The sequence below is a fragment of the Osmerus mordax genome, chromosome 24, assembly GCF_038355195.1.
Source record: "Osmerus mordax isolate fOsmMor3 chromosome 24, fOsmMor3.pri, whole genome shotgun sequence".
Taxonomy (NCBI): domain Eukaryota; kingdom Metazoa; phylum Chordata; class Actinopteri; order Osmeriformes; family Osmeridae; genus Osmerus; species Osmerus mordax.
The window spans coordinates 2,865,482-2,892,225 of record NC_090073.1 but is presented as its reverse complement, the minus strand read 5'-3'; the positions used below and the strand labels follow the sequence as shown (position 1 = coordinate 2,892,225).

Genomic DNA, 26,744 nt, shown 5'->3' with positions numbered 1-26,744 from the left:
AGATGAGATCTATGGCACTGTTGTACTGACACAATCAAACTATCAATGAATATATGATAATGTTCAGGAATTGTTAGCTTGATTGTGTTATTGTGACATGAAACTTAAAAGATTAATTCACCAGTGAGATACAATAACACAATACCTGCTTTGGTATGTTTTGGAATTGATCTAACACAGTAGTAACCACATACATACCACTCCTCATGATACTGGTTCAAATTAACACTCGGATCGATAAGCAGTCTCAAAAATGGTATCAATATAAAAAATAATACGATGCCTTTCCGTAATCATGACACCCCCCAGAAATGTTCACTGCACCTAGGGTTGCCAACCGTCCCGAATTGTCCGGGACATCCCGAATTATGGGTGATTTTGATTTGTCCCGTCAGGGACAGCTCCAGTCCCGTATTCCAATCACAGCCTCCACCGAACAATAATAGGCTACTGTAAACGCGCCAAAACTCACGCAAACGTTGCTATGGGACACGGTTGTTGCTTGTTGATGACAGTGTGTGTGAACTGGCCACTGGTGAGGTAAGCGTTATTGTGTGTCAAAAGGAGAAACTTGTAATAATTGTCTTGACTATTACTATGAACAATACATCCAAGCGAGTAGCTATTAGCGGTTTGCCAAAATTACAGGTAGGTTTATGGCTAATGAAAGCTTGCGATTTCCGTTATTGTTGGTCAGCTGTTGGTGCGCGCGCATGTGCGTGTGCGCACCTGGAAGAAAGTGTCCCTCATTTGGGGTTGAGAAAGTTGGCAACCCTAACTGCACCCCCAGTCAAAGCAGGCTGCATCCGGCCCTGGATGGAAGGCAGTTTCAAGAAAGATGGGAAAGCGAATACCTGTTGTGCCTCAAGGAGAAAAAACGGTATGTATCTTGTATTATGAGGATATGTCGGTCGTTAAAGAGTACAATCTCCGTCGGCATTTTGACACCAAACACAGAGATAAATATGCCAAATTTAGCCTCCAAGAAAAACAGCAGATTGTCCAAGAATTAAAAGACGGACTGCAATCGCAGCAGAATATGTTCACAAAAGCTACAGCTAAAAACAATGGGCCTCATTCTCGAACATTTTCTTAAGTTTCTTCTGAAATGTTTCTTACGGGCTTCGGAAAAACAACGTAAGAAAAAGACGTCCGCCAAATTCATGAACGCTTGACAATGTGTTCCTACGCAGCAGAAGTTTTCTGAGCTGGGCTCCCCAGGAAGAGTTGTCTTAAGTTGAAAGCGCGTCCTCGTGCTCCTGAATTTGCATACATACACACCCCGACAGCTCCTTATAAGGGCACGCAACAGCAGTGACGTGTGCAGTCAGAATCGACACAATTAGGAAAGCAACAGGAACGCACGTTATGTCGAAGCGAAAAGCAATTGTGCCATATTGTAGGCCTAGGGTGCACACTCGTCCCTTTGAATAGGTCGAGTGATCAGTGATAATTGGATGGCCTGGTTGAATTTATATGATGTTCAAGTCCAAGTGCAAGTTAAAGGTTTTATTTGTCACATACAACATCATACCAGTAAGATGAGCAGTGGAATTGTTCTCCACTGGATCTAACAGTGTGCACACTGTAGCACAGTCCACAGACAAAGCACGGTACAATCACACCTTCTCCTACCCCCGACAAGGAGAGGGTCTTCCCCCTTTGTCCTTCTCCCAGAGGAGAAGCTTCAAAGCTTCTGGCCCAGCATGGGGTCAGAAACAGAGGCCACACGGCCTACAGTATCAGACAAAGGATTTATAAGGAAGAACTTTCTTATGTGGATTTACAAACATATTCTCAAGGACTACATGGCTCATGGACACTATTTCAATGACAGTAGTTGATGTGTTATAATGTGTGTTTTTCTCATTTACTTAGAACGTTGTTTAATTGAGGTTTGATTATAACTTCCCTTCAAGGATAGTTAAGTCAGCCAATCTTGATATCAAAATGATTGTACCATACTAACAAAACCATTTATGAATGTTGTATTGTTATATTCTGAAGTTTAAGCATTCCATGGACAGTTGAAATAACGGAACTCAAAAGGTACAGCTACTTCACACCTAGGCAGATCTCAGGACGACGCCCAGGTGGGGGGAAACTGACCAATGAAAGAGGTCACCTTCACGGGGACCCCCCCTTGTTCTTTGGAGAATAAAATCCCCAAACGTACAATCACCCCCGCTTGTTCGTAGGATTAAACTGAGGTGAACGCGTCACTCTCTAACCTATTCCTCTCAATTGGCACATTCACTGAGCGCCCGGAACTTTGACGAGAGATTCCGCTTTCTATTCGTTGGACATAACGAACCTTTGACTCCTTCTTCAAACCGACAAAAGTAACTACGATTTGCAATATTTCTTACTTGTGACATATTGGCATGTTGTGATTAAATTGTTGATGTTTGATTGTATTTTATAAATGAGTTAACTCAACCCTTGTTAAGTCAGTTACCCTTGCTCGTCCATTGTTACCCCAAAGGCCTACCTGTCCCTCTCTACCCCTCTCTCTCTCCCTCCCCCCTTCACACGCGCTCTACACAGCCATTGTGTTGCTCGCCCTCATTTGCATCCAGCCACTGTACTACTCTGACTAACCCATAACTTATCTGGTATTTGTTCATTATAATTACATTCTCCTAAATAAATCATTGTGTATAATACTCGCGTATCACTCACGTTATCTGATCTGCTCTACTTTCATAGAATTCACTACTAAAGATTAGACTGATTATTACGAAGGCTATTATTTCAATATTATTCAATAAGGTTTCCTCTATCCCTTTAACAATAAGAGGTGGTGCCCCCAAGAACTACATACTTTATTATTAAATTAAGTATTGCTAATCTTAAACGAGCAAACCCCGCTACAACACTAAGCAAGGTAAATTATAATAATAATTTTAATTCGAGGATGTCTATAGAGTTGATGTGAACGCAATCACCAACGATTTCTCACAAATTCATTAACACTTCTAACACGGAGAGTTTTCTTAAATGCGATTCCTCTTGTGGTTTTTTAAGGAATCGCATTTGAGACAACTCTGGCCAATTTACGACTGCTATTTCGAGTTTGGAAAGTATTTTGAAGTTAAGAACAAATCCCAGATGAGAAAACTTTCATGAATGCCAAATGTTTTCCTAAATCCAATTCAGAAGAAATTCCTTCTTAAATTCTTCTTAACTGCGTTCGAGAATGAGGCCCAATGTTTTTACATCGTAAACATTGTTACATCGTAGTTACAACTGGCCCTTTGAGGGCATCCATAATGCTGATGTGCAGGGGCGTTGTTAGATCCTTTTTACTGGGGCACGTGCCCCAGTATACATTTTCTGTGCCCCAGTAAGATCTAAAGTTTGAATTTTAACAATTTACTTTATTAGTCAGTGCATTAATTTAGGTTGATAATCCCAGAAAAAATAAATGCAGTATCCCAATCAACGCTTGTAAAATCAAAGCAGTTTAACCGAAAACACAAACCGATGCATGTCAGCGTGCTCTTCTGAGCTTGCCAAATAGCCACTGCAGCACGCACACAGAAGTCCAGGTGTCGGACCCGGCACACAAGTCAGAATTGAGGTAGGCTAAGAAAACATTACAAAACTAAAGAAAGTTTCTCAAATATAGGCCTACCGATCATCTTATTTTAACTAAAACATAAAACTATATTACATGAAGCAAAAAAAAAATTGTGCGCTTGCATTAACTATTGATGTCCCTGCCAAAGCTGATATCAAACTTGCGTCCCTGAACTGTTGTATAGTGGGTTAAGCAAGGGGAGTTTCTATAGCCTAGTAGTGTATTGTGCGCAGCAAGCTTGGAAGAAAAAAAAGGGATATGAATAGGGGCCTGTGCCCCAGTACAGTTTTATGTCTAACAACGCCACTGCTGATGTGGCCCTCAGTGAAAAGTAGTTTGACACCCCTGATGTACAATATATTTTTTTGTGTTTCAGATGCAGCAAATCTGCCTGTTTCTTATCAAACTAGTCCTCACTGATGACTAGAGTAGAAGGCATATCTCATTCTTGGCATGAAGTTTATACCCAACTTGAGACTCAACTCTGTTGTCTAAATCAACCACACAAATACATTGTACGATTATAACTTTACTATTGTCTCATGTAGAACATAAATACAGACCTCAGTGTCTCCAGTTTGCAGAGTGGATTCCCCAGTCCAGCAGAGAGCAGCTTCATGCCTGAATCCCCCAGGTTGTTGTTACTCAAGTCCAGCTCTGTAAGCTCTGAGGAGGGGAGAGCTGAGGCCAGCGCTTCACAGCACCATTCTGAGAGGTTACAGTCATTCAGCCTACATGACATAAGGAGAACATGACACATCATCAGAGTCATAGTTTGTACGATAGGATCATACGATAATCAAATATCACATCACAGTATGTCCTAAATTATATCATTCTTAAAATTGCTTTATACATACAGAGCAGTTTTGGAGTCTTTGACCACTGGCAGCAGCCTCAGAAGACCTTCCTCTGATCTGGAGTATATCTTCAGGTCAAACACGTCCATCTTCTCTTCTGAAGTCAGCAACACAAAGAACAGAGCTGACCACTGTGTAGATGAGAGATACTTACTGGAGAGACTTCCTGAGCTCAGGTAGTGTTGGATCTCCTCCACCAGAGAATGGTCATTCAGTTCATTCAGACAGTGGAACAGATTCATGCATCTCTCTGGAGAGGACTCCTTTCTGATCTTCTCCTTGATGTACTTGACTGTTTCCTCATGGCTCTGTGTGTTGCTTCCTGTATGAGTCAGTAGGCCTCGTAAGTCAGACTGATTGGACTCCATTGAGAGGCCCAGGAAGAAGCGGAGGAAAAGGTCCAGGTGTCCATTCTTACTCTGCAAGGCCTTGTCCACAGCACTCTTGTACACTGAGATGGACTCATCACTGTCAGATGTGTCTGAGATGGACTCATCACTGTCAGATGTGTCTGAGATGGACTCATCACTGTCAGATATGTCTGAGGTGGACTGAGACATCAGATTCTCATTGTTGTTGATGAATGAGAGAAACACAAACACAGCAGCCAGAAACTCCTGAAAGCTCAGATGGACAAAGCAGAACACCTTCTCCTGGAAGACTTTACCATCCTGTCTGAAGATCTGTGTGAACACTCCTGAGTACACTGAGGCATCACAGACATCAATGCCACACTCTGTCAGGTCTTTCTCATAGAAAATCAGGTTGCCTTTGTCCAGCTGGTGAAAGGCCAGTTTTCCCAGTGACAGAATGCTCTTAATGCTCTCTTCATCCCAGTGTGGATCTGTCTCAGTTTTCCCATGATACTTCACCTTCTTCTGTTTGGTCTGTAACACCAGGAAGGCTGTGTACATCTCAGTCAGGGTCTTGGGCATCTTCTCTTTCTTCTCTGTTCTCAGCAGGTGCTCCAGGACTGTCACACACATTAGGGAGAAGACTGGAATGTGGCACATGATGTAGAGAGTCCTTGATGCCTTGATGTGTGAGATGATTCTCCTGGCCAGGATCTCATCACTGCATCTCTTCATGATGTACTCATCCTTCTGAGCATCATTGAACCCTCGTACCTCTGTCACCAGGTCAACACACTCAGAAGGGATCTGATTGGCTGCTGCAGGTCGAGTGGTGATCCAGATGAGAGCAGAGGGAAGCAGGTTTCCTCTGATCAGGTTGGTCAGCAGCACATCCACTGAGGTGGACTCTGTGACATCACACCAGCTCTTGTTCTTTTTGAAGGCTAAGGGCAGTCGACACTCATCCAGACCGTCAAAGACAAACAGAACGTTGTACTTGTCATAGTTGGAGATTCCTGATTGTCTGGTTTCTGAGAAGAAGTGATAGACAAGTTCCATCAGACTGAATTCTCTATCCAACAAATTCAGCTCTCGAAACGGCAGAGGAAAGATGAACTGGATTTCCTGATTGGCTAGTCCCTCAGCCCAGTCCGTGATGAACTTCTGCACAGAGACAGTTTTTCCGATGCCAGCAACTCCTGTTGTCAGAACAATTCTGATAGGTGTGTCTCGTCCAGCTGAGGGTTTAAAGATGTTGTTGCATGTGATGGCTGTCTCTGGTCTTGCTGATTTCCTGGATGCTGTCTCAATCTGTCTCACCTCATGTTCTTTATTGACCTCTGCACTCTCACCCTCTGTGATGTAGACGTCTGTGTAGATCTTATTAAGAGTTGGGTTTCCTTGTTGAGCTATGCCCTCAAAGACAGTCTGAAACTTCTTCTTTAGTTTAGATTTGAGTTGACGTGAGAGTCTATGATGAGAAAGCTCTCCTGAATGACCAAACACAGATGTGATTCTTAACAGGGCTTTAGTTTGCAAGAGAAAGTTACTTAACAGTTCAGAATAGTTTTTCCTATTCTAAATATGGCAGACATTGATGGCTTATACATGAACATTTATTTTCCATCATTGCACTTTGCCAGTTGAAAGTTACTCTGATTCTCTTAACCTGTATCTTCATCAGAAACCATCAGTCGGTCAACTAAGACTAAATATGGAGTCTCTTACTTTTCTCCAGAGTGTCAGCCAGCTCCGTCTGGTTCATGTTCCTCAGGACGTGCAGTGTGATCTTCAGAGCTCCCTTTCTGGCACTGCTCTCCTGCTTCTGATATTCAGGGTCCACCACTTCCTGGTCCTCCCTCTGACTCTCTAAGCCTTCTGGGAAATCTGAACTCAGAATCCTCTTCATCCTCTTCAGCTCTTCCTTCACAAACCTGATGACAGTCTCCTCAAGCACCTGAAACAGAGAGGGAAGATATCAGAGGAACCAGGAACTCTGTACACAGTAGTACAATCGGATTAAAATGATTATGTCTTGTTTGTACTTGAAATGAACACAAAACTCACTGTGAATATAGAAGACAAGTCGTCATGGTGACTCTGGTCTGACTTCTGTTGATCCCTGCGGACAACAGATGAAATTACTTAAACACATGAACCACATGGGCTAAATATCTTAGACCAAAATACTGGACTGTCTCCATTCATGCATACACACAGACACTCTGTTTAAGAGTGATACAGAGTAAACTATCTTCTATACCACTAGATGGCACTGATTTGTTCCTTTCCATTAGGGGGTTTCCTGTTGGACACTAGCTGTCTGAGTAATCAATAATTTCCTTAAACCATACATTTGACAAATTAAATACGTTTGACAAATTTAAATGTTGCAGCTAAAGATGTGTTGGGCATCAGAATCCGTTGAGGTATTTTGGTGCTTTTAGATGCACGGTTTTGTGTTATTGTCTGATGAATGAAATGCAGGAGACAGGTGCTTTACATGTAATAGCCTACAGGGACATTCCCCCCAAGGCAAGTAGGGTGAAGTGCCTTGAGACCCTCTCCGTGTCTGAGATGATCTGCAGATTGTTATGTGTATTGTCTAATGTTTGTTGTTAAAGATGGTTGTTTCTGTGTTCAATTGTTTGTTCGTTAATAAATATGTATGGAGAGACATATACCATTTGATTACGACTGATTCCAAGGGCGTAGGTTTGGTCTCAGATTTGGTGGGACATCCATCTCCACCACCCCCTCAAGGCTGAGAAGTGAACTTTGACTGAGAAGCGTTTAGTTTAGACAATAGTGTTTATAGTACGTTTATAGTTTATAGTTCTAGTTCTAGTAAAAGAAAATGCTTCACTTTATTTTTGTATTAGGTAAAGTTGTCGCAACACGACAATGAGTCACAATGACCCGAAGGTTCACAATGACCAGAAGGCAGCACAAGGGTTAAACTGAATCCGGTGGTCTCCCTTTTATTTATCTGCATTGTGTGGCGACACTCACAAATACACTACATAAGCAGAATATAGAAACGAAAAATGTCTCAGATCCACTGTTTATTGTGACTGCAAGATTCTAACTTAAGGTAGGCTGATTAACATTCAATGACCCAGGTCACTACCACTGCTAGTTTGTTTGTGTGGCTAGTTATTTTGCCTGACTTACACTGCTTTCTGAAAAAGTCCCCTTTCTTCTTCTTGGGTGGCATAGCTAATCTACAATGCACAAAAAGGGGCAAACATGTACATGCTGAAGGGCAAAGGGAATATTAAAATGTTTTACTCTGGCCTTTTATGGGGAATGTATTGGCAGACAGCCCTGGTAAGTTACCGTTGTCGTCGACACACCCGTTCACTTGTCTGCCAGTGCAAACACAAAGCAAAGCAGCCTGTGCTTGCTTTGACACTCCCGTGCGTGTAGCATGTCAGATAACCCTCCCCCCTTCGGGTTTTCAGCCAATCAAATGACGGCATTTCTTGTACTGCCGCCTCCTGGCCGTCGGAATCGATCCAAATAGCAGCACAAAGGAGTTTGCTACACTTTTGTCATCTTAAAATATTGGTGGGGACTAGTAGCCTACCTAGCATCCCCCCCTAAACCTACACCCATGTCTGATTCTAGCTTCAACCAGACACTGAAGAATGACATCAGGGTCCACCTCACACAGGGCTGTATGTTTGCTAGCAGCCAGCTTTAGACACTGCAGCACTCCTCCACCCAGGAGTTTAAGACCTTCTGGTCTCAAGCAGTCTAAGTGGGCTGAGCCCCACCCGGTCTGTGCTCATACCAGGCCTGGTACCTGCAGGGCTTTGACTCTCATGCTGTCTGTGTGTGTGTGTGGGTGCATGGAGGTTATGACTAGGAGGACCTGTGTATGTTTATGTGTGTGTGTGTGTGTGTAGGGAGGGGGAGTTTATGTTTGTCAAACAGTCACTGATCTATCTTTTATTTTATGTTAAGCTATTATACAAAAACTCTGTATTGACATTATACTGTAAGTATTTTAAAATTGAGAGGTTGTAACCAGGGGCGGACTGGGGGAAAAAAGTGGCCCGGGAGTTACTGGAAAACCGGCCCACTCACTCAGTACACGGCGCGCGGCCCACTCAGTCAGTACACTCAGTAAACGGCGCGCGGCCCACTCACTCAGTACACGGCGCGCGGCCCACTCACTCAGTACACTCAGTAAACGGCGCGCGGCCCACTCACTCAGTACACGGCGCGCGGCCCACTCACTCAGTACACGGCGTGCGGCCCACTCACTCAGTACACGGCGCGCGGCCCACTCAGTACACGGCGCGCGGCCCACTCACTCAGTACACGGCGCGCGGCCCACTCACTCAGTACACGGCGCGCGGCCCACTCACTCAGTACACGGCGTGCGGCCCACTCACTCAGTACACGGCGCGCGGCCCACTCACTCAGTACAGGGCGCGCGGCCCACTCAGTCAGTACACTCAGTACACGGCGTGCGGCCCACTCACTCAGTACACGGCGCGCGGCCCACTCAGTACACGGCGCGCGGCCCACTCACTCAGTACACGGCGCGCGATCCACTCAGTACACGGCGCGCGGCCCACTCAGTACACGGCGCGCGGCCCACTCACTCAGTACACGGCGCGCGGCCCACTCAGTACACGGCGCGCGGCCCACTCACTCAGTACACGGCGCGCGGCCCACTCAGTACACGGCGCGCGGCCCACTCACTCAGTACACGGCGCGCGGCCCACTCAGTACACGGCGCGCGGCCCACTCAGTACACGGCGTGCGGCCCACTCACTCAGTACACGGCGCGCGGCCCACTTAGTACACGGCGCGCGGCCCACTCAGTCAGTACACTCAGTAAACGGCGTGCGGCCCACTCACTCAGTACACGGCGCGCGGCCCACTCACTCAGTACACGGCGCGCGGCCCACTCAGTACACGGCGCGCGGCCCACTCACTCAGTACACGGCGCGCGGCCCACTCAGTACACGGCGCACGGCCCACTCAGTACACGGCGCGCGGCCCACTCACTCAGTACACGGCGCGCGGCCCACTCAGTACACGGCGCGCGGCCCACTCAGTACACGGCGCGCGGCCCACTCAGTACACGGCGTGCGGCCCACTCACTCAGTACACAGCGCGCGGCCCACTCAGTACACGGCGCGCGGCCCACTCAGTCAGTACACTCAGTAAACGGCGTGCGGCCCACTCAGTCAGTACACGGCGCGCGGCCCACTCACTCAGTACACGGCGTGCGGCCCACTCACTCAGTACACGGCGCGCGGCCCACTCACTCAGTACAGGGCGCGCGGCCCACTCACTCAGTACACGGCGTGCGGCCCACTCAGTCAGTACACGGCGTGCGGCCCACTCACTCAGTACACGGCGTGCGGCCCACTCAGTCAGTACACGGCGTGCGGCCCACTCACTCAGTACACGGCGTGCGGCCCACTCACTCAGTACACGGCGCGCGGCCCACTCAGTACACGGCGCGCGGCCCACTCACTCAGTACACGGCGCGCGGCCCACTCAGTACACGGCGCGCGGCCCACTTAGTACACGGCGCGCGGCCCACTCACTCAGTACACGGCGCGCGGCCCACTCACTCAGTACACGGCGTGCGGCCCACTCACTCAGTACATTCAGTACACGGCGTGCGGCCCACTCACTCAGTACACGGCGTGCGGCCCACTCACTCAGTACACGGCGCGCGGCCCACTCAGTACACGGCGTGCGGCCCACTCACTCAGTACAGGACGCGCGGCCCACTCAGTACACGGCGCGCGGCCCACTCAGTCAGTACACTCAGTAAACGGCGTGCGGCCCACTCAGTCAGTACACGGCGCGCGGCCCACTCACTCAGTACACGGCGTGCGGCCCACTCACTCAGTACACGGCGTGCGGCCCACTCAGTCAGTACACGGCGTGCGGCCCACTCACTCAGTACACGGCGTGCGGCCCACTCACTCAGTACACGGCGCGCGGCCCACTCAGTACACGGCGCGCGGCCCACTCACTCAGTACACGGCGCGCGGCCCACTCAGTACACGGCGCGCGGCCCACTTAGTACACGGCGCGCGGCCCACTCACTCAGTACACGGCGCGCGGCCCACTCACTCAGTACACGGCGCGCGGCCCACTCAGTCAGTACAGGGCGTGCGGCCCACTCAGTACACGGCGCGCGGCCCACTCAGTACACGGCGCGCGGCCCACTCACTCAGTACACTCAGTACACGGCGCGCGGCCCACTCACTCAGTACACTCAGTACACGGCGCGCGGCCCACTCACTCAGTACATTCAGTACACGGCGCGCGGCCCACTCACTCAGTACACTCAGTAAACGGCGTGCGGCCCACTCACTCAGTACAGGGCGTGCGGCCCACTCACTCAGTACACGGCGCGCGGCCCACTCAGTACACGGCGCGCGGCCCACTCAGTACACGGCGCGCGGCCCACTCACTCAGTACACTCAGTACACGGCGCGCGGCCCACTCACTCAGTACACGGCGTGCGGCCCACTCACTCAGTACATTCAGTACACGGCGCGCGGCCCACTCACTCAGTACATTCAGTACACGGCGTGCGGCCCACTCACTCAGTACACGGCGCGCGGCCCACTGACTCAGTACACGGCGTGCGGCCCACTCACTCAGTACATTCAGTACACGGCGTGCGGCCCACTCACTCAGTACACGGCGTGCGGCCCACTCACTCAGTACACGGCGCGCGGCCCACTCAGTACACGGCGTGCGGCCCACTCACTCAGTACAGGACGCGCGGCCCACTCAGTACACGGCGCGTTCCCTACTCAATGCATCGCACGTATCAACCAGTCATTGGCCTACTTGGACTCATTATTTTGGATGATTCCAAAGAAATTACATCATATATGTTTGATTTCTTACGTTGAACTTCCGAAGTCCGTAAGAACACATTTCAGAAGGCACCATGAGTGTTAAATACAGATTGCGAGAAGTATAAAACTCAGTCAGCGATAGACTACTTAAGGTCTTAGAGCAATTTATACGTGTTGAAGCTGTGTATTATGGAAAATAGTTGGAGGTGCCGGCGATGTCAGAGGGGGGGCCGGTTAGTGATGGCAGTGGGCCGGTTAGTGATGGCAGTGGGGGGGCCGGTTGGTGATGGCAGTGGGCCGGTTAGTGATGGCAGTGGGCCGGTTGGTGATGGCAGTGGGCCGGTTAGTGATGGCAGTGGGCCGGTTAGTGATGGCAGTGGGCAGGTTAGTGATGGCAGTGGGCCGGTTAGAGATGGCAGTGGGCCGGTTAGTGATGGCAGTGGGCCGGTTAGTGATGGCAGTGGGCAGGTTGGTGATGGCAGTGGGCCGGTTAGTGATGGCAGTGGGCAGGTTGGTGATGGCAGTGGGCAGGTTGGTGATGGCAGTGGGCAGGTTGGTGATGGCAGTGGGCCGGTTAGTGATGGCAGTGGGGGGGCCGGTTGGTGATGGCAGTGGGCCGGTTAGTGATGGCAGTGGGCCGGTTGGTGATGGCAGTGGGCCGGTTAGTGATGGCAGTGGGCCGGTTAGTGATGGCAGTGGGCAGGTTAGTGATGGCAGTGGGCCGGTTAGAGATGGCAGTGGGCCGGTTAGTGATGGCAGTGGGCCGGTTAGTGATGGCAGTGGGCAGGTTGGTGATGGCAGTGGGCCGGTTAGTGATGGCAGTGGGCAGGTTGGTGATGGCAGTGGGCAGGTTGGTGATGGCAGTGGGCAGGTTGGTGATGGCAGTGGGCCGGTTAGTGATGGCAGTGGGCCGGTTAGTGATGGCAGTGGGCCGGTTAGTGATGGCAGTGGGCCGGTTAGTGATGGCAGTGGGCCGGTTAGTGATGGCAGTGGGCCGGTTAGTGATGGCAGTGGGCAGGTTGGTGATGGCAGTGGGCAGGTTGGTGATGGCAGTGGGCAGGTTGGTGATGGCAGTGGGCCGGTTAGTGATGGCAGTGGGCCGGTTAGTGATGGCAGTGGGCAGGTTGGTGATGGCAGTGGGCAGGTTGGTGATGGCAGTGGGCCGGTTAGTGATGGCAGTGGGCAGGTTAGTGATGGCAGTGGGCCGGTTAGTGATGGCAGTGGGCAGGTTGGTGATGGCAGTGGGCAGGTTAGTGATGGCAGTGGGCAGGTTAGTGATGGCAGTGGGCCGGTTAGTGATGGCAGTGGGCCGGTTAGTGATGGCAGTGGGCCGGTTAGTGATGGCAGTGGGCCGGTTAGTGATGGCAGTGGGCCGGTTAGTGATGGCAGTGGGCCGGTTAGTGATGGCAGTGGGCCGGTTAGTGATGGCAGTGGGCAGGTTAGTGATGGCAGTGGGCCGGTTAGTGATGGCAGTGGGCCGGTTAGTGATGGCAGTGGGCCGGTTAGTGATGGCAGTGGGCCGGTTAGTGATGGCAGTGGGCAGGTTAGTGATGGCAGTGGGCCGGTTAGTGATGGCAGTGGGCCGGTTGGTGATGGCAGTGGGCCGGTTGGTGATGGCAGTGGGCCGGTTAGTGATGGCAGTGGGCCGGTTAGTGATGGCAGTGGGCAGGTTAGTGATGGCAGTGGGCCGGTTGGTGATGGCAGTGGGCCGGTTAGTGATGGCAGTGGGCCGGTTAGTGATGGCAGTGGGCCGGTTAGTGATGGCAGTGGGCCGGTTAGTGATGGCAGTGGGCCGGTTAGTGATGGCAGTGGGCCGGTTAGTGATGGCAGTGGGCAGGTTAGTGATGGCAGTGGGCCGGTTAGTGATGGCAGTGGGCCGGTTAGTGATGGCAGTGGGCCGGTTAGTGATGGCAGTGGGCCGGTTAGTGATGGCAGTGGGCAGGTTAGTGATGGCAGTGGGCCGGTTAGTGATGGCAGTGGGCCGGTTGGTGATGGCAGTGGGCCGGTTGGTGATGGCAGTGGGCCGGTTAGTGATGGCAGTGGGCCGGTTAGTGATGGCAGTGGGCAGGTTAGTGATGGCAGTGGGCCGGTTGGTGATGGCAGTGGGCCGGTTGGTGATGGCAGTGGGCCGGTTAGTGATGGCAGTGGGCCGGTTAGTGATGGCAGTGGGCCGGTTAGTGATGGCAGAGGGCCGGTTAGTAATGGCAGTGGGCCGGTTAGTGATGGCAGTGGGCCGGTTAGTGATGGCAGTGGGCCGGTTAGTGATGGCAGTGGGCAGGTTAGTGATGGCAGTGGGCAGGTTAGTGATGGCAGTGGGCAGGTTAGTGATATAGAATGACCAAATGGTAGCCATGCATAATTGTACTTTGTCTGGGGAAGTTGCAGTGTTGTGCAGTGTTTTTTTGCCAGTTTGTTGTGGTTGTGTTGCGATTGTAATTGTGTGTCTGTTAATGTCAGTCCAACATTAAAGCAGCACAGTGGACTGGTAGGTTGTGGTCCTGTCTCTCACTGATCAAACACAACAAGGAGGTCAAAGGGCTTGATGTGCCTGATGGTGTCTAGAGGTTAAGACCATTGATAACTACAAAGAAGACTTACAGTACACCACTTACACATCTTAATGACATCATGTTAAACAACAGCTGGCTGTCACTGTGTACCTCTACCACATGGTCTGAACATCAGCCAGGCTATGACTTCTAACCTTCGTTCAGTAGAAACGTCACATGATGATCCTGAATCTAGTGATTACATTAGACTTCCAAATATTCATCACCTTAACATTAAAAACCAGCAGAGGTCAGTACATACCCTTCCTCATTAGAAGGTCCTCCTCCATCACTGAAGAAGAGAGGTGGATCCATAGACCTGTCACTCTTCATGGACACACAGCTGGGTATAGGTGAGGCTGGTCTCTGCCGTTTGATCCTGTTAACAAACACATTATAAGGTTTTACAAAAGTCAATCATTTAAAGTAGACCAAACTGATCCTTTGTAACAATATTTGTTGCTAAAATCGAATGACTTCATTATACTGCAGATCACTTGTTTTCACATTGAACGCCAGCAGAGGTCAGTACATACCCTTCCTCATTAGAAGGTCCTCCTCCATCACTGAAGAAGAGAGGTGGATCCATGGACCTGTCACTCTTCATGGACACACAGCTGGGTACAGGTGAGGCTGGTCTCTCCTGCTGGATTGGGCTTCAACACAACAGAGACAGACCTTCAGTCTCTCATTTATTCTGACTAATGATGATGTCATAATATCACTGCTGAGCTCTGAGATGGAGAACAGTCATGAACAGTTATGGATTCTCATCTTACCTCTTAGCTTTGGTGTCCATGTCATGTTCCCCAGGGAGACTCATTTTAGAGGCAGGGACCCCCTCCTCTCTCTCCCCAGGGTGACTCATTTTAGAGGCAGTGCCCCCCTCCTCTCTCTCCCCTGAGAGACTCATTTTAGAGGCAATACCACCCTCTTCTCTCCCTCCACTCTCTAAAATACAGAACGTTCCTCTTCAGGGTCTGATTAGTAGAAGTATTTTGAAGCCAGACCTGTAAACAAACAAGTTAGAATCCAACCTTATTAAACTGCTACCTCAAGAGAAGAAGGATAGGATAACTTACTTTTTACCCTGATTCATAACACCCCTCTATGATGTAAACAACTCAATTAAAACACATACAAAACAAAAACTGTTCATTGATAAACATTGATAACACACCAATGTGACAAAAACAGCTTTGTTAAAACTACTTCAGTATCTCAGTCTGATACTGACATAAGATAAGACAACAAGTACTGAGCACTAACTCACTTCCTCTTAGAAAAACCTTAACGGACCTGTCACATGTCTCTGTGGATGTACGTTAGTTTTTAATGTATGTGAAGAAAAAAATGTAATTGGAAGATTTATAATTCGTTTCTAAACGACCATCAACACCATGGCTGGTTAATTATATGAAACAATAAAAGTGATCTTGATATTATTAGACCATAGTGAGTTAGTTATAACTTGTTGCATGTTGGCCATTAGACTGAGCGAAAGGCCGTTTCATTTCCTGTTAGAAAACTGTGGTACTAAGATGCCATAACTCTGAAACCTCCCCTTCTCTTTTACTGTATGTGTACATTGATACTGGGAAAGAATATTGTAAAATGACTTACTTTAAAATCTTCTTTTCAGTTTGAGAATCTGTTTTACACATTCTTTTAGTCACAAAATGGATCCTGTAAAAGATATTTTGACTTTCACTTTCACCTAACCCTCCTCTTTCATTTCAGGCCTCACCCACCTCCTTATATCAGCCAATAGGAAACAGGAGGATCTGAAACTTGATCCTAAGAGCAGGAGCTGAAAAGAGACAAACACGCAGGAGAAACACCACACATAAGAAATGTAATGATCTATTTCATTATATAATGTATATAGTTGATTTTAATGAATCCACAACATATGGCTAAGAAGCTACAATTAGATGAATCTATATGTAATGTATGGCGCTAATGTTCACATTTCAGTAGAATATGATTATTAATATCATGGTGTTCTGTTCTGTCTCTGACACCTAAACTGATGATTCAGTGTGTTCTCAAGCAGCTTTGCTTTAGATCTAGAACAGTTACTTCCAGTTTTTTTCCAACTGCTAACACACTAAAATGACATGCACAGCACAATTATTTAAACTGACACACCCCTCTTTATCACACACAGTGAGTTAGACACCCCCCTCCCAAAAACTCTTTTCAAGTCTCCAAAAGTCTAAACACATTTTCTGCTTTACACACATTTTGCAATTCAAAATGGCACTTTTTAAATCAATGGTCAATTGTTACCACTTCATTCAGGAAGTAAACACTATGAAAAGACCACAGATGAGCACTTTTTTTTTTACAACAACAATGGAAGACGTTGCAGGAAGAGGGAGGGGGAGAATGAGAGGGGGAGCAAGAATGAGAGGGGGAGGGAGAATGAGAGGGGGAGGGAGAATGAGAGGGGGAGGGAGAATGAGAGGGGGAGGGAGAATGAGAGGGGGAGGGAGAATGAGAGGGGGAGGGAGAATGAGAGGGGGCCGTTTTACTGTCGCCTCTGTCATCCGGACATCTAGACTGGAGTACAGGTATGTGACCATCTAGACTGGAGTACAGGTATGTAACCATCTAGACTGGAGTACAGGTATGTGACCATCTAGACTGGAGTACAGGTATGTAACCATCTAGACTGGAGCACAGGTATGTGACCATCTAGACTGGAGCACAGGTATGTAACCATCTAGACTGGAGCACAGGTATGTAACCATCTAGACTGGAGTACAGGTATGTAACCATCTAGACTGGAGTACAGGTATGTAACCATCTAGACTGGAGCACAGGTATGTAACCATCTAGACTGGAGTACAGGTATGTGACCATCTAGACTGGAGTACAGGTATGTAACCATCTAGACTGGAGTACAGGTATGTAACCATCTAGACTGGAGTACAGGCATGTAACAATCTAGACTGGAGTACAGGTATGTAACCATCTAGACTGGAGTACAGGTATGTAACCATCTAGACTGGAGTACAGGTATGTGACCATCTAGACTGGAGTACAGGTATGTGACCATCTAGACTGGAGTACAGGTATGTGACCATCTAGACTGGAGTACAGGTATGTGACCATCTAGACTGGAGCACAGGTATGTGACCATCTAGACTGGAGCACAGGTATGTAACCATCTAGACTGGAGCACAGGTATGTAACAATCTAGACTGGAGCACAGGTATGTAACCATCTAGACTGGAGCACAGGTATGTAACCATCTAGACTGCAGCACAGGTATGTAACCAACATTTCTTTCACACTATGAAGTACACCCCATGACTGATGTCATACACTAACTGTACAAGTTTCCTGTACAATTTACTCTACTGTGGAGAAATATATTTAGGCTGCATTGTCCAAGCCCTATATTGTAGTTTTTTTGTTTTTCTAAAGGACTGAGAGATGCAACCATGGTGGAGGAAGTGGCTAAATGTTCACCGGGGTACAGGATGCTGCCATTGTCAACTTGGTTATGGAAAATAATCAAATCAGATTACGAGAAATTCAAAGCCACATCATCCAAGAAAACACCATATTCAACAACATTCAACGAGTCAGTCTGTCCACATTTGCTCGCATTCTCAGGCGAAACCAAATCAGAATGAAACAACTTTATAAGGTGCCATTTGAGAGAAACTCTCAAAGAAACAAAGAGGTCAGACGAGCATATGTGGATGTAAGTACAATATTGACTGCAGTACACTACACACAACATTGTTTCCCAGTGTACTGGATAACACCATATTGACTAATTTTTGTTCTTTGTTTTCAGGGAGTACTGGAAATGGATGCTCATGCAATCCCACATGAGTTCATCTTTATAGAAGAGGCTGGGTTCAACTTAACGAAGACCAGAAGAAGGGGGAGAAAAGTCATTGGCCACAGAACCATTATAGACATTCCCTAGTTATTTGTGTTTGCCTCTTTTTTTTCTATCTATTTTTTCTGCAATTTTCTTTTTCATTTTACTGTTTTTTGTGAGCATATTTTTGTTCAGTCCAATGTAAATATAACTGCTGTGCATATGTTGCACTGACTATATGTAGTTTTAATTGCAGGGCTTCATTTTGCAGGATATATTAGGTATTTTGCAGATTGGGTGTGTGGTTTTGTGAATTGTGATAAGTATTTTGATAAAACCAGCCTAGTTTCCAAAGTTGTGTTTTAACAATTGTAAAAAACTGTAACCATACTTCGGATACTTTTTCTAAACTCTTAACACAGACTGACACCTACAAAACACAATTGGCCAAATGCATAATTTTCTTCTCAAAAACACATTTTGTTAAATACGTATATACTAACTCTCCATTTCAAGACAGAACACATGTTTCTCTGCACACACTGACTTTACATTTACATTTACATTTAGTCATTTTTGCAGACGCTCTTATCCTTATCTACTCTCTCTACTTCTTTACCAAAACACTGGAAATCTGATTCAAAATGAAATTATTGTGTCAAAGAATAACACTTGTTTTCACTTCACAAGGTACATGCAGTCAATCAAAGTACACCAGGTTTCAAAATACTGGCTATTGTTGACATTATAAAAACTGCATAGACTTATGTTTCAGGTATTTGCATGCAAAACATGCAATCCACCTTTTACACTAAATTTCTTGGTTGGGAACTGTATGTCCACATGTACAATAATGTTCACATTCAAACACATTTCAGTAAAAAGCAAATACGTTTTTTTTCCCCTTACTGTTTACTAAAGGAAGTACAGTATAAACGCAGTATACAGTAATAGAACAGAAAAGGTTTTACAGTAATGCTTACAGTGAACAAAATATCCATGAAACACAAGAGCATTCCGTAAAAAAAAACCCAGCAAAAACCCCAGATAAAAAAGGGGGAACAAAAAAGCATTAAATGACTGTATCTAATCCCTGCGATCTTCAGGGTTAGGCCATTTGACCATGTTTTCATCAACATGGTCAATGATAGTGGCACGAATTTCATCACTGACTACTGTTCTTGCAGCCCTTGGAATGCCACCACCACGCATTCTTACACCTCTACCTTGCCCTCTCCTTGGGCCTGCTCTTCTCCCCAGCCCTGCTCCTCTCACTGCTCCTCTCACTGCACCTGCACCTCCTTCTGCATCTCTCACTGCTTCTGCACCTCTCCCTCCATCTCTCACTGGGCCTGCTCTTCTCCCCAGCCCTGCATCTCTCACTGCTTCTGCACCTCTCCCTCCATCTCTCACTGGGCCTGCTCTTCTCCCTGGGCCCCTTGCTCTTCCTCGTCCAGACATTACAGTGTTTGTATTTTTCTGTTTCCAAAAACATCACTCTTCAAAGTCCTTCTTTTATAGTAATTGAAGGAAATAACCCCTGCCACTGAGTCTAAGCCAGACTGGAATCCGCTGTGGTTGGCCCACTTTACCCAACATAAATCAGCTGTGTGTCCATTTTTCAATTGTCTTAAAAAAAAATAGAGATATGTTGTTTTTGAACTAATATCATTGCAGAAGCAGATGTTTTTATACTGTATCTAAGGTTTGGATAATTGTTTTTGCTATTGTGGGATGTTGTGTTTTAACATTCGTAAATACTACACAAACAATCCATCATTTTGTTGGGAGGTATAGCTTGTCTGTTAAGAAAATGTAAGCGGAAATGTGTTCACTGACTGCATATTGTGTGAAAAAGACATGAAATATGTGAATTGTATGGCCAAAAAAGACTGATGCTGTGCTAATTGTGTTTAGAGTTTTGAAAATGTGACAACTGTTTGGACAAATGCTTGTTAGCGACTGAAAAAAACTGTAGCAACTGTACACAGGTGGCGGGCCGGTCTGCGTATCAAAGTCCCGGGCTTTGACAGAGACAGAGACCCTCTCCTCTCCTTGTTGTGTCTCTGTCCTCCTCTCCCTCCCTCTCCTCTCCTTGTTGTGTCTCTGTCCTCTCCTCTCCTTGTTGTGTCTCTGTCCTCCTCTCCCTCCCTCTCCTCTCCTTGTTGTGTCTCTGTCCTCTCCTCTCCTTGTTGTGTCTCTGTCCTCCTCTCCCTCCCTCTCCTCTCCTTGTTGTGTCTCTGTCCTCTCCTCTCCTTGTTGTGTCCCTGCTTAAGTATATAGCAACAATAACTCAATTACAGTAACATCTCAATTCCTCAACTACAGTAAGACAATGACTGTCACGGCCCCACCCCCCTGAGCTTGTTTCCATTACACACCTGCTCCTGATCATCGTTACCACTACTTAACCTGTGGCCTGACATCCAGTCCCTGCCGGATCGTTAGACGTACCAGTACGTTGCGCTTTAGTGCCTGTATTTAAAGTATACCACTAGTCATCCTGTTCGCTTTGCAAACTTTTCCTTATTTTTCTGACCGGACTCCTGCTCCTCTGTTTCAGCCTCTGCACCCTGGAGACCCATTCACTCCCGCCTAGCCACCCTCACCACCGACCTGCACGTTTGTTACCACCATCACCTGTACCCACCTGTCCCCAATAAATACCTTTTTTTTCACCACCTACCAGTCCCGGTCTGCATTTGGGTCCCATCACTGGGATTTATGACAATGACGTTTCAATGACAGTAGTGACAACAACAGAAAACAAAAACAGTGTGATAATGGATGGCAGGGTTGGTCTATATACTGTCCACATTGTCTGACTCACCACATATACAGTGGCTTTTGTCATTTTCAACCATGTGAAAACACCAGCCTAAAACATCTATTTCATTCAAATTGCTGTGGTATCAACAAATTATTACAATCCAATATCCGGGGGTCGGGTGCGGGGGCAGCAACCTAAGCAGGGAGGCCCAGACTTCCCGCTCCCCGGCCGCTTCCACCAGCTCTTCCTGGGGGACCCCGAGGCGTTCCCAGGCCAGCCGAAAGACATAGTCCCTCCAGCGTGTCCTGGGTCTTCGCCGGGGCCTCTTCCAAGTGGGACGTGCCCAGAACACCTCACCAGGGAGGCGTCCAGGAGGCATCCTTATCAGATGCCCCAGCCACCTCAACTGGCCCCTCTCGACGCGGAGGAGCAGCGGGTCTACTCTGAGCCCCTCCCGGATGACCGAGATTCTCACCCTATCTCTAAGGGAGAGCCCTGACACCCTGCGGAGAAAACTCATTTTGGCTGCTTGAATTCGCGATCTCGTTCTTTCGGTCACTACCCACAGTTCGTGACCATAGGTGAGGGTAGGAACGTAGATCGACTGGTAAATAGAGAGCTTCGCCTTTCGACTCAGCTCCTTTTTCACCACAACAGACCGATGCAGAGCCCGCATCACTGCGGACGCCGCACCGCCTGTCGATCTCGCGCTAGATTCTTCCCTCACTCGTGAACAAGACCCCGAGATACTTGAACTCCTCCACTTGGGTCCAGATCTCCTCCCCGACCCGGAGATTGCACTTTTATTGTCATTCTTAAAAAAAAAATATATATATAGAAAAACACTTTAGCCTTCAGTGGACGCATACGTGAACGTTTGCTGTTAGAAGATAAACGGTCTCTGGATAAAGCCATACAGATTGCTAATCAAGTGAAATCAGCCACACGCAATGCAAGTGAACTCTCAAACAGTGGAGTGCCGGTGAGGTAGATGAATACGCTGCCAAAGAAGGAACAAAAACGTCCGAGCAGCACAAGTTACTCAAGAAAGTGTCAAACTTATTCTAAATGTACATGAAAATGTTACGGATTTGACTCAGATAAACACCTGGCAAACTCCACAAAATGCCCTGCCGCAAACAAAATATGCAAATCATGTGGAAAGACTGGACATTTTGCTAAAGTGTGCCGCTCAGGTCAAAAACATGAGGTGAGCGAGGTGGTTATTGCCGAGCTGACTGTGTTATTTCTAAAATATACTGTCCCAAAAGATAAGAAAACTAGAGAGGGTACAATTTCTGGGGAAATTGTAGGGTGTGCTTGCTTGCGTCGGTTGCACAGGGGTCCGTTTTTGAATGACATTTTTACAACTGATTTCTGTATATTTTATATGAAAATGCATACTTATTATTTATAAAGATTAAATAGATTTAAAGGCATTTTTTTGCTGCTCATTTACAACTGAAAATACGAGTGAAGTGTAGAATGAAATAGATGTCTTCTCATTTCCCCTGCAAGAGGCAGCCTCATCGTTGAATCAAAACGAATAAATTTGGCAGACCGGTGTAAAAATGGACCTAATCTCTATGACTTAAACGTCATTTTAAGTTTTTCCCTTCTCGTGATATTTTCAGGCATGTAGCCTACTCATTGCATTCATTCATTAATAAAGAACCCCCTTTGAAGATTATTCGACGACGTTACCCGGCAGTAGAAGATGGAATCGCGATTCAGACAGTCCCATCTGCTAACTGAAAATATGCCCCCCAAAACGTAAATAAGCTTGACATTTATTTAGTGGAAAATCGCTCATTCATAAAAAGCTCACTGGTAGCGATCATTGTCAGTAACAACGCAAAATGCGATATAGCCCTGTGTGGAGAAGCTGCCCCGGTAAATTGTACTACTACGGTACAGTACTAGTAGACTACTGCTGTGTTCGTCTTGGTAGCGATTGCGTTGGTTGAATTGGATTTAACGTTCCGTTGTACGGTTTAGGCTGAAATTAATTATTTTCATGAACAGATTGGCAAACGTTTAGGCTGTGGCAATGAAGTTCAGGTTAGTAGTTAGATAGACTTTTGATTAAGTAAGGGGAGTGCCGAACATGTTCTGTCGCCGTTTGACTTCCTACAGCTGTGTAGATGTTTTTGTAGTGTCTCGCGTAGGCTACAGCATTGCAGTGAGCAACACTCGTTTGAAACCACAGGTAATGATAATTTCACCCACAAATCGTTTACTTGTAATGTAATGTCATAATAAATCCTACAACGAAAATGTATTTGTGAGGAATGTTTATTTTAAAGATTGAAAACAGATGCATCATAGACCACTGTAGTATGTGTTGCCCGGGCAACAGAGGCTAATGTCATGATGCTAATGCTTCAGTGAAATAGTAGACTACCGTTTCCAAAAGTAGATGTGGGCCTACTTCCTTAATAATATCAGCTAATATTGTACATTACATTTCATAATTGTGTTTCACATCACAAAGTAAAATAGTTATCACCCTGGCCTCTTTGCTTGTGGCGTTCCTGCAGCTGCCTTGCAGTAAAGCTATAGTTAGCCTAGCTATCCCCCAAGTTAACAGATGTGAAACGAATGTTCTGCTACAGGTAGTCACACGTGTTTTCGTGACGTTAGTGACGTAGTGACGTTAGTAACGTCAGTGACTGTGGCTAGCAAATTAGCCACCGTTAGCTTCACTTTTCACCACAAAAACGCAATTTCTACTTAAACCATGCAACGGAACGTAAATAAAAATACAACCAACGCAATCGCTACCAAGACGAACCTTTTGACACCGCCGTTGTGTATGTAGTCCAAATATTGACTGATCCTTAGGGGGGCGAAAATAAAGAAAGAAAGAAAGAAAGAAATAAATATATATGTGAGAGAACAAAGGTTGTGCTCTCGCCGAAGGCTTGAGCACACCCAATAATCACTCACTGAGTCCATTGTTACAGCAAGTCCAGACAACACATAGGCCTTCAAAAGAATCTCGCCAAACTCCTGAGATTCAACATTATAGTGATTGCAACACTTTCTGGACGATTCTGCAGAAGTAACCAAACGCAATTCTAATTGCGACACTGAGATAAACAAATTCAGTCTCACCACGGAATAAAAGGAATACTTTCACGAAAGAACCTTTCAATCGGATTACACAGATTTGTTTACTACAGCCAAGATTGAAACTGGGAGGGTCAGATGGCTGAGCGGTTAAGGAATCAGGCTATTAATGAGTAGGTTGCCGGTTCGGCACCAAATGACGTTGTGTTCTTGGGCAAAGCACTTCACCTTACTTGCCTCAGGGGAATGTCCCTGTACTTACTGTAAGTCGCTCTGGATAAGAGCGTCTGCTAAATGTAAATGTAAACAGACTCCACTTTCGACCCACAACTTCAACACACCGGCAAACGTAAATGCGACTAGCTATATTTATTACTTGTAACATTGGCATGAAGTAATTGATATTGTGTGTGTTTTGATTCGACTTACACGTAAAACTAACTCCCGTTAGTTCACCACTAGACATCCCTGTTATTAGACAAAGGTCTTCTCCTCCCCCTTCCCGCTCTTTCCATCTGACCCATTGTATGTTTTGATTCATGTGTTACATATCTCTTACACATAGAATACATTTAACCACTATGAAAGATTGCATACAACACTGGAGTGAGAGAGAAAGGCAGTTGTGTGTGTGTGCTGTGTGTATTAGGGAGAGAGAGAAAGGCAGGTGTGTGTATTATGCAGAGAGATAAAGAGATACATGGACAGAGAGACAGAGAGAGAGGCCGGTGTGTTTGAGATGGATGAGTAGACTAAATAAGAGAGTCAGAGAGTCAGGAAGGGAGGGACTGTCAGAGCTGCTGGTAGAGGAGTTCATACTGGGGACAACATCACCAAGACTAACTCTGCAATGGACTATTCAACATGAGATTATATCATATTCAGTTATTCAAACATAATGAACAGTGTAATCTTATTTTAAGCATCTTTACTTCCTTCTCTGAATCTGCCCTCTGTCATCACATGTTCTCTGATAACACCCAGTCCAGTAGATATCTGTACTGTAGACAATGATTAACAGGAATGACCAAGGATCTGTACTGTACTTTTGTACTCAAAATCACCTTCAGTACAATGACGAACTAAGACTGACAAACAACTATTACCATTAAACCCATTACAATCCTTAATTCTCTACTGGATATGGTTCTTCATGTTAGTGTCCAACCAAACGCTCCAACAGTTCAGCCATGTCTCTTGACCAACACCCTGGTCCTCCATTCAGGAGGATTGTAGGTCTGAGCGTTCAACTACAATCATCCTCACTTCCTACCTGACCTGATAATAATCCCTGGAGGGACTTACCTCTGCTTTCTGCTGGTCTGAATTCACAACACAACGTCAACTCAAGCAGGCATTGTCCTTTATGCTGGAGAAGAAATCTGGTGATGCTGTTTGTGCTGCTTCCACAACGAGGACGAGGTGTGTCTCTGGAACATTCTACAGCTACAGGACAATAAAACAGGTCAAAGTCTGGTCGTATAGACGCCATCACTCATTGTAGTAGCAGGTACACTGAACAGTAAAATACAACAGGTCAGAGTCCAGTGATATAGACACCATCATGAGAGATGTTAACCCTTCAGGTAGGAGGGTGTGTACTTTGGGTGTACTCTCAAATCAACTCAGCTAAATGTAATTAAGTACCAAAGTGCTGTACATGGAGTTCCAGAAATAAGATCACATACAACAGCTGAGAATACAACAAGCGTTTAACACCAACAAGGACAGGATCAGAGAAACTGACAAGGTCAAATGTATAATGCAATTCATTAAAAGCTGGGGGAAATAAACACGTCCTGAAGGCCCCCTGGAGAAACACTAGAGACGGAGATCATTCCAAAGTATAGGAGCTGCCCCTGAAGAAGAAGGCTTCTGTGGTTTGGGTTTGGTTCTAGTGTTGTGGGCTGGATCCTTGATTGTTGACCAGACAGAATTCAGAGTCAGGGTGGATGGTTGTTTGTCTGAGGTCTGGTCCTCATCTCCAGGATCTCTACAATGTAAATGTAAACAGACTCCACTTTCGACCCACAACGTCAACACACCGGCAAACGTAAATGCGACTAGCTATATTTATTACTTGTAACATTGGCATGAAGTAATTGATATTGTGTGTGTTTTGATTCGACTTACACGTAAAACTAACTCCCGTTAGTTCACCACTAAACATCCCTGTTATTAGACAAAGGTCTTCTCCTCCCCCTTCCCGCTCTTTCCATCTGACCCATTGTATGTTTTGATTCATGTGTTACATATCTCTTACACATAGAATACATTTAACCACTATGAAAGATTGCATACAACACTGGAGTGAGAGAGAAAGGCAGTTGTGTGTGTGTGCTGTGTGTATTAGGGAGAGAGAGAAAGGCAGGTGTGTGTATTATGCAGAGAGATAAAGAGATACATGGACAGAGAGACAGAGAGAGAGGCCGGTGTGTTTGAGATGGATGAGTAGACTAAATAAGAGAGTCAGAGAGTCAGGAAGGGAGGGAGTGAGGGAGTGGAGGGAGTCTGTCTGTCTGTCTGTCTGTGTGTGTTTTCTGTTTGAGAACACATATGTAATATGCTACTGTTCTCATTATAAAACAATTGTGCTGAAATTTCAAACTTCCCCAACCGAGCATGGAGCAAATGCAAAAATCATGACATCATCATCAACACCTCATAAGAGCAAATATTTAGACCATGCAACCAAGGTCTCTAGCCCTTCAGATATTGGTGTTTTAATCACTCCATAACTAACCTACATTAACAGTAACATTAAGAAGGGTTTTATTAATATGACTTATGTCCCTCTTGCTCTTTTATACAAATATATGAGTTGAATGTCAAGGCAGAGATGTTGTCTCATGTGTTGGACCT

The 26,744-nt window shown here is 46.4% G+C and overlaps 2 protein-coding genes across 4 annotated transcripts in view; both read right to left on the bottom strand.

Moving 5' to 3' along the window:
- The window catches only part of LOC136933035 (NACHT, LRR and PYD domains-containing protein 12-like), a 179,852-nt gene extending 164,625 nt beyond the window's left edge, over nt 1-15,227 (bottom strand). For both annotated transcript variants that reach the window (XM_067228402.1, XM_067228401.1), the window contains exons 1-3: nt 14,976-15,227; nt 14,733-14,852; nt 14,459-14,575 (exon numbers count right to left, since the gene is read on the bottom strand). In XM_067228402.1, coding sequence (XP_067084503.1) covers nt 14,459-14,575; nt 14,733-14,852; nt 14,976-15,109 — 371 coding nt within the window. In that variant the 5' untranslated portion in view covers nt 15,110-15,227. The remainder of the gene's footprint in view (nt 1-14,458; nt 14,576-14,732; nt 14,853-14,975) is intronic.
- LOC136933033 (NACHT, LRR and PYD domains-containing protein 12-like) overlaps nt 1-26,744 on the bottom strand; it is a 561,343-nt gene that overhangs the window by 1,267 nt on the left and 533,332 nt on the right. The window lies entirely within an intron of this gene.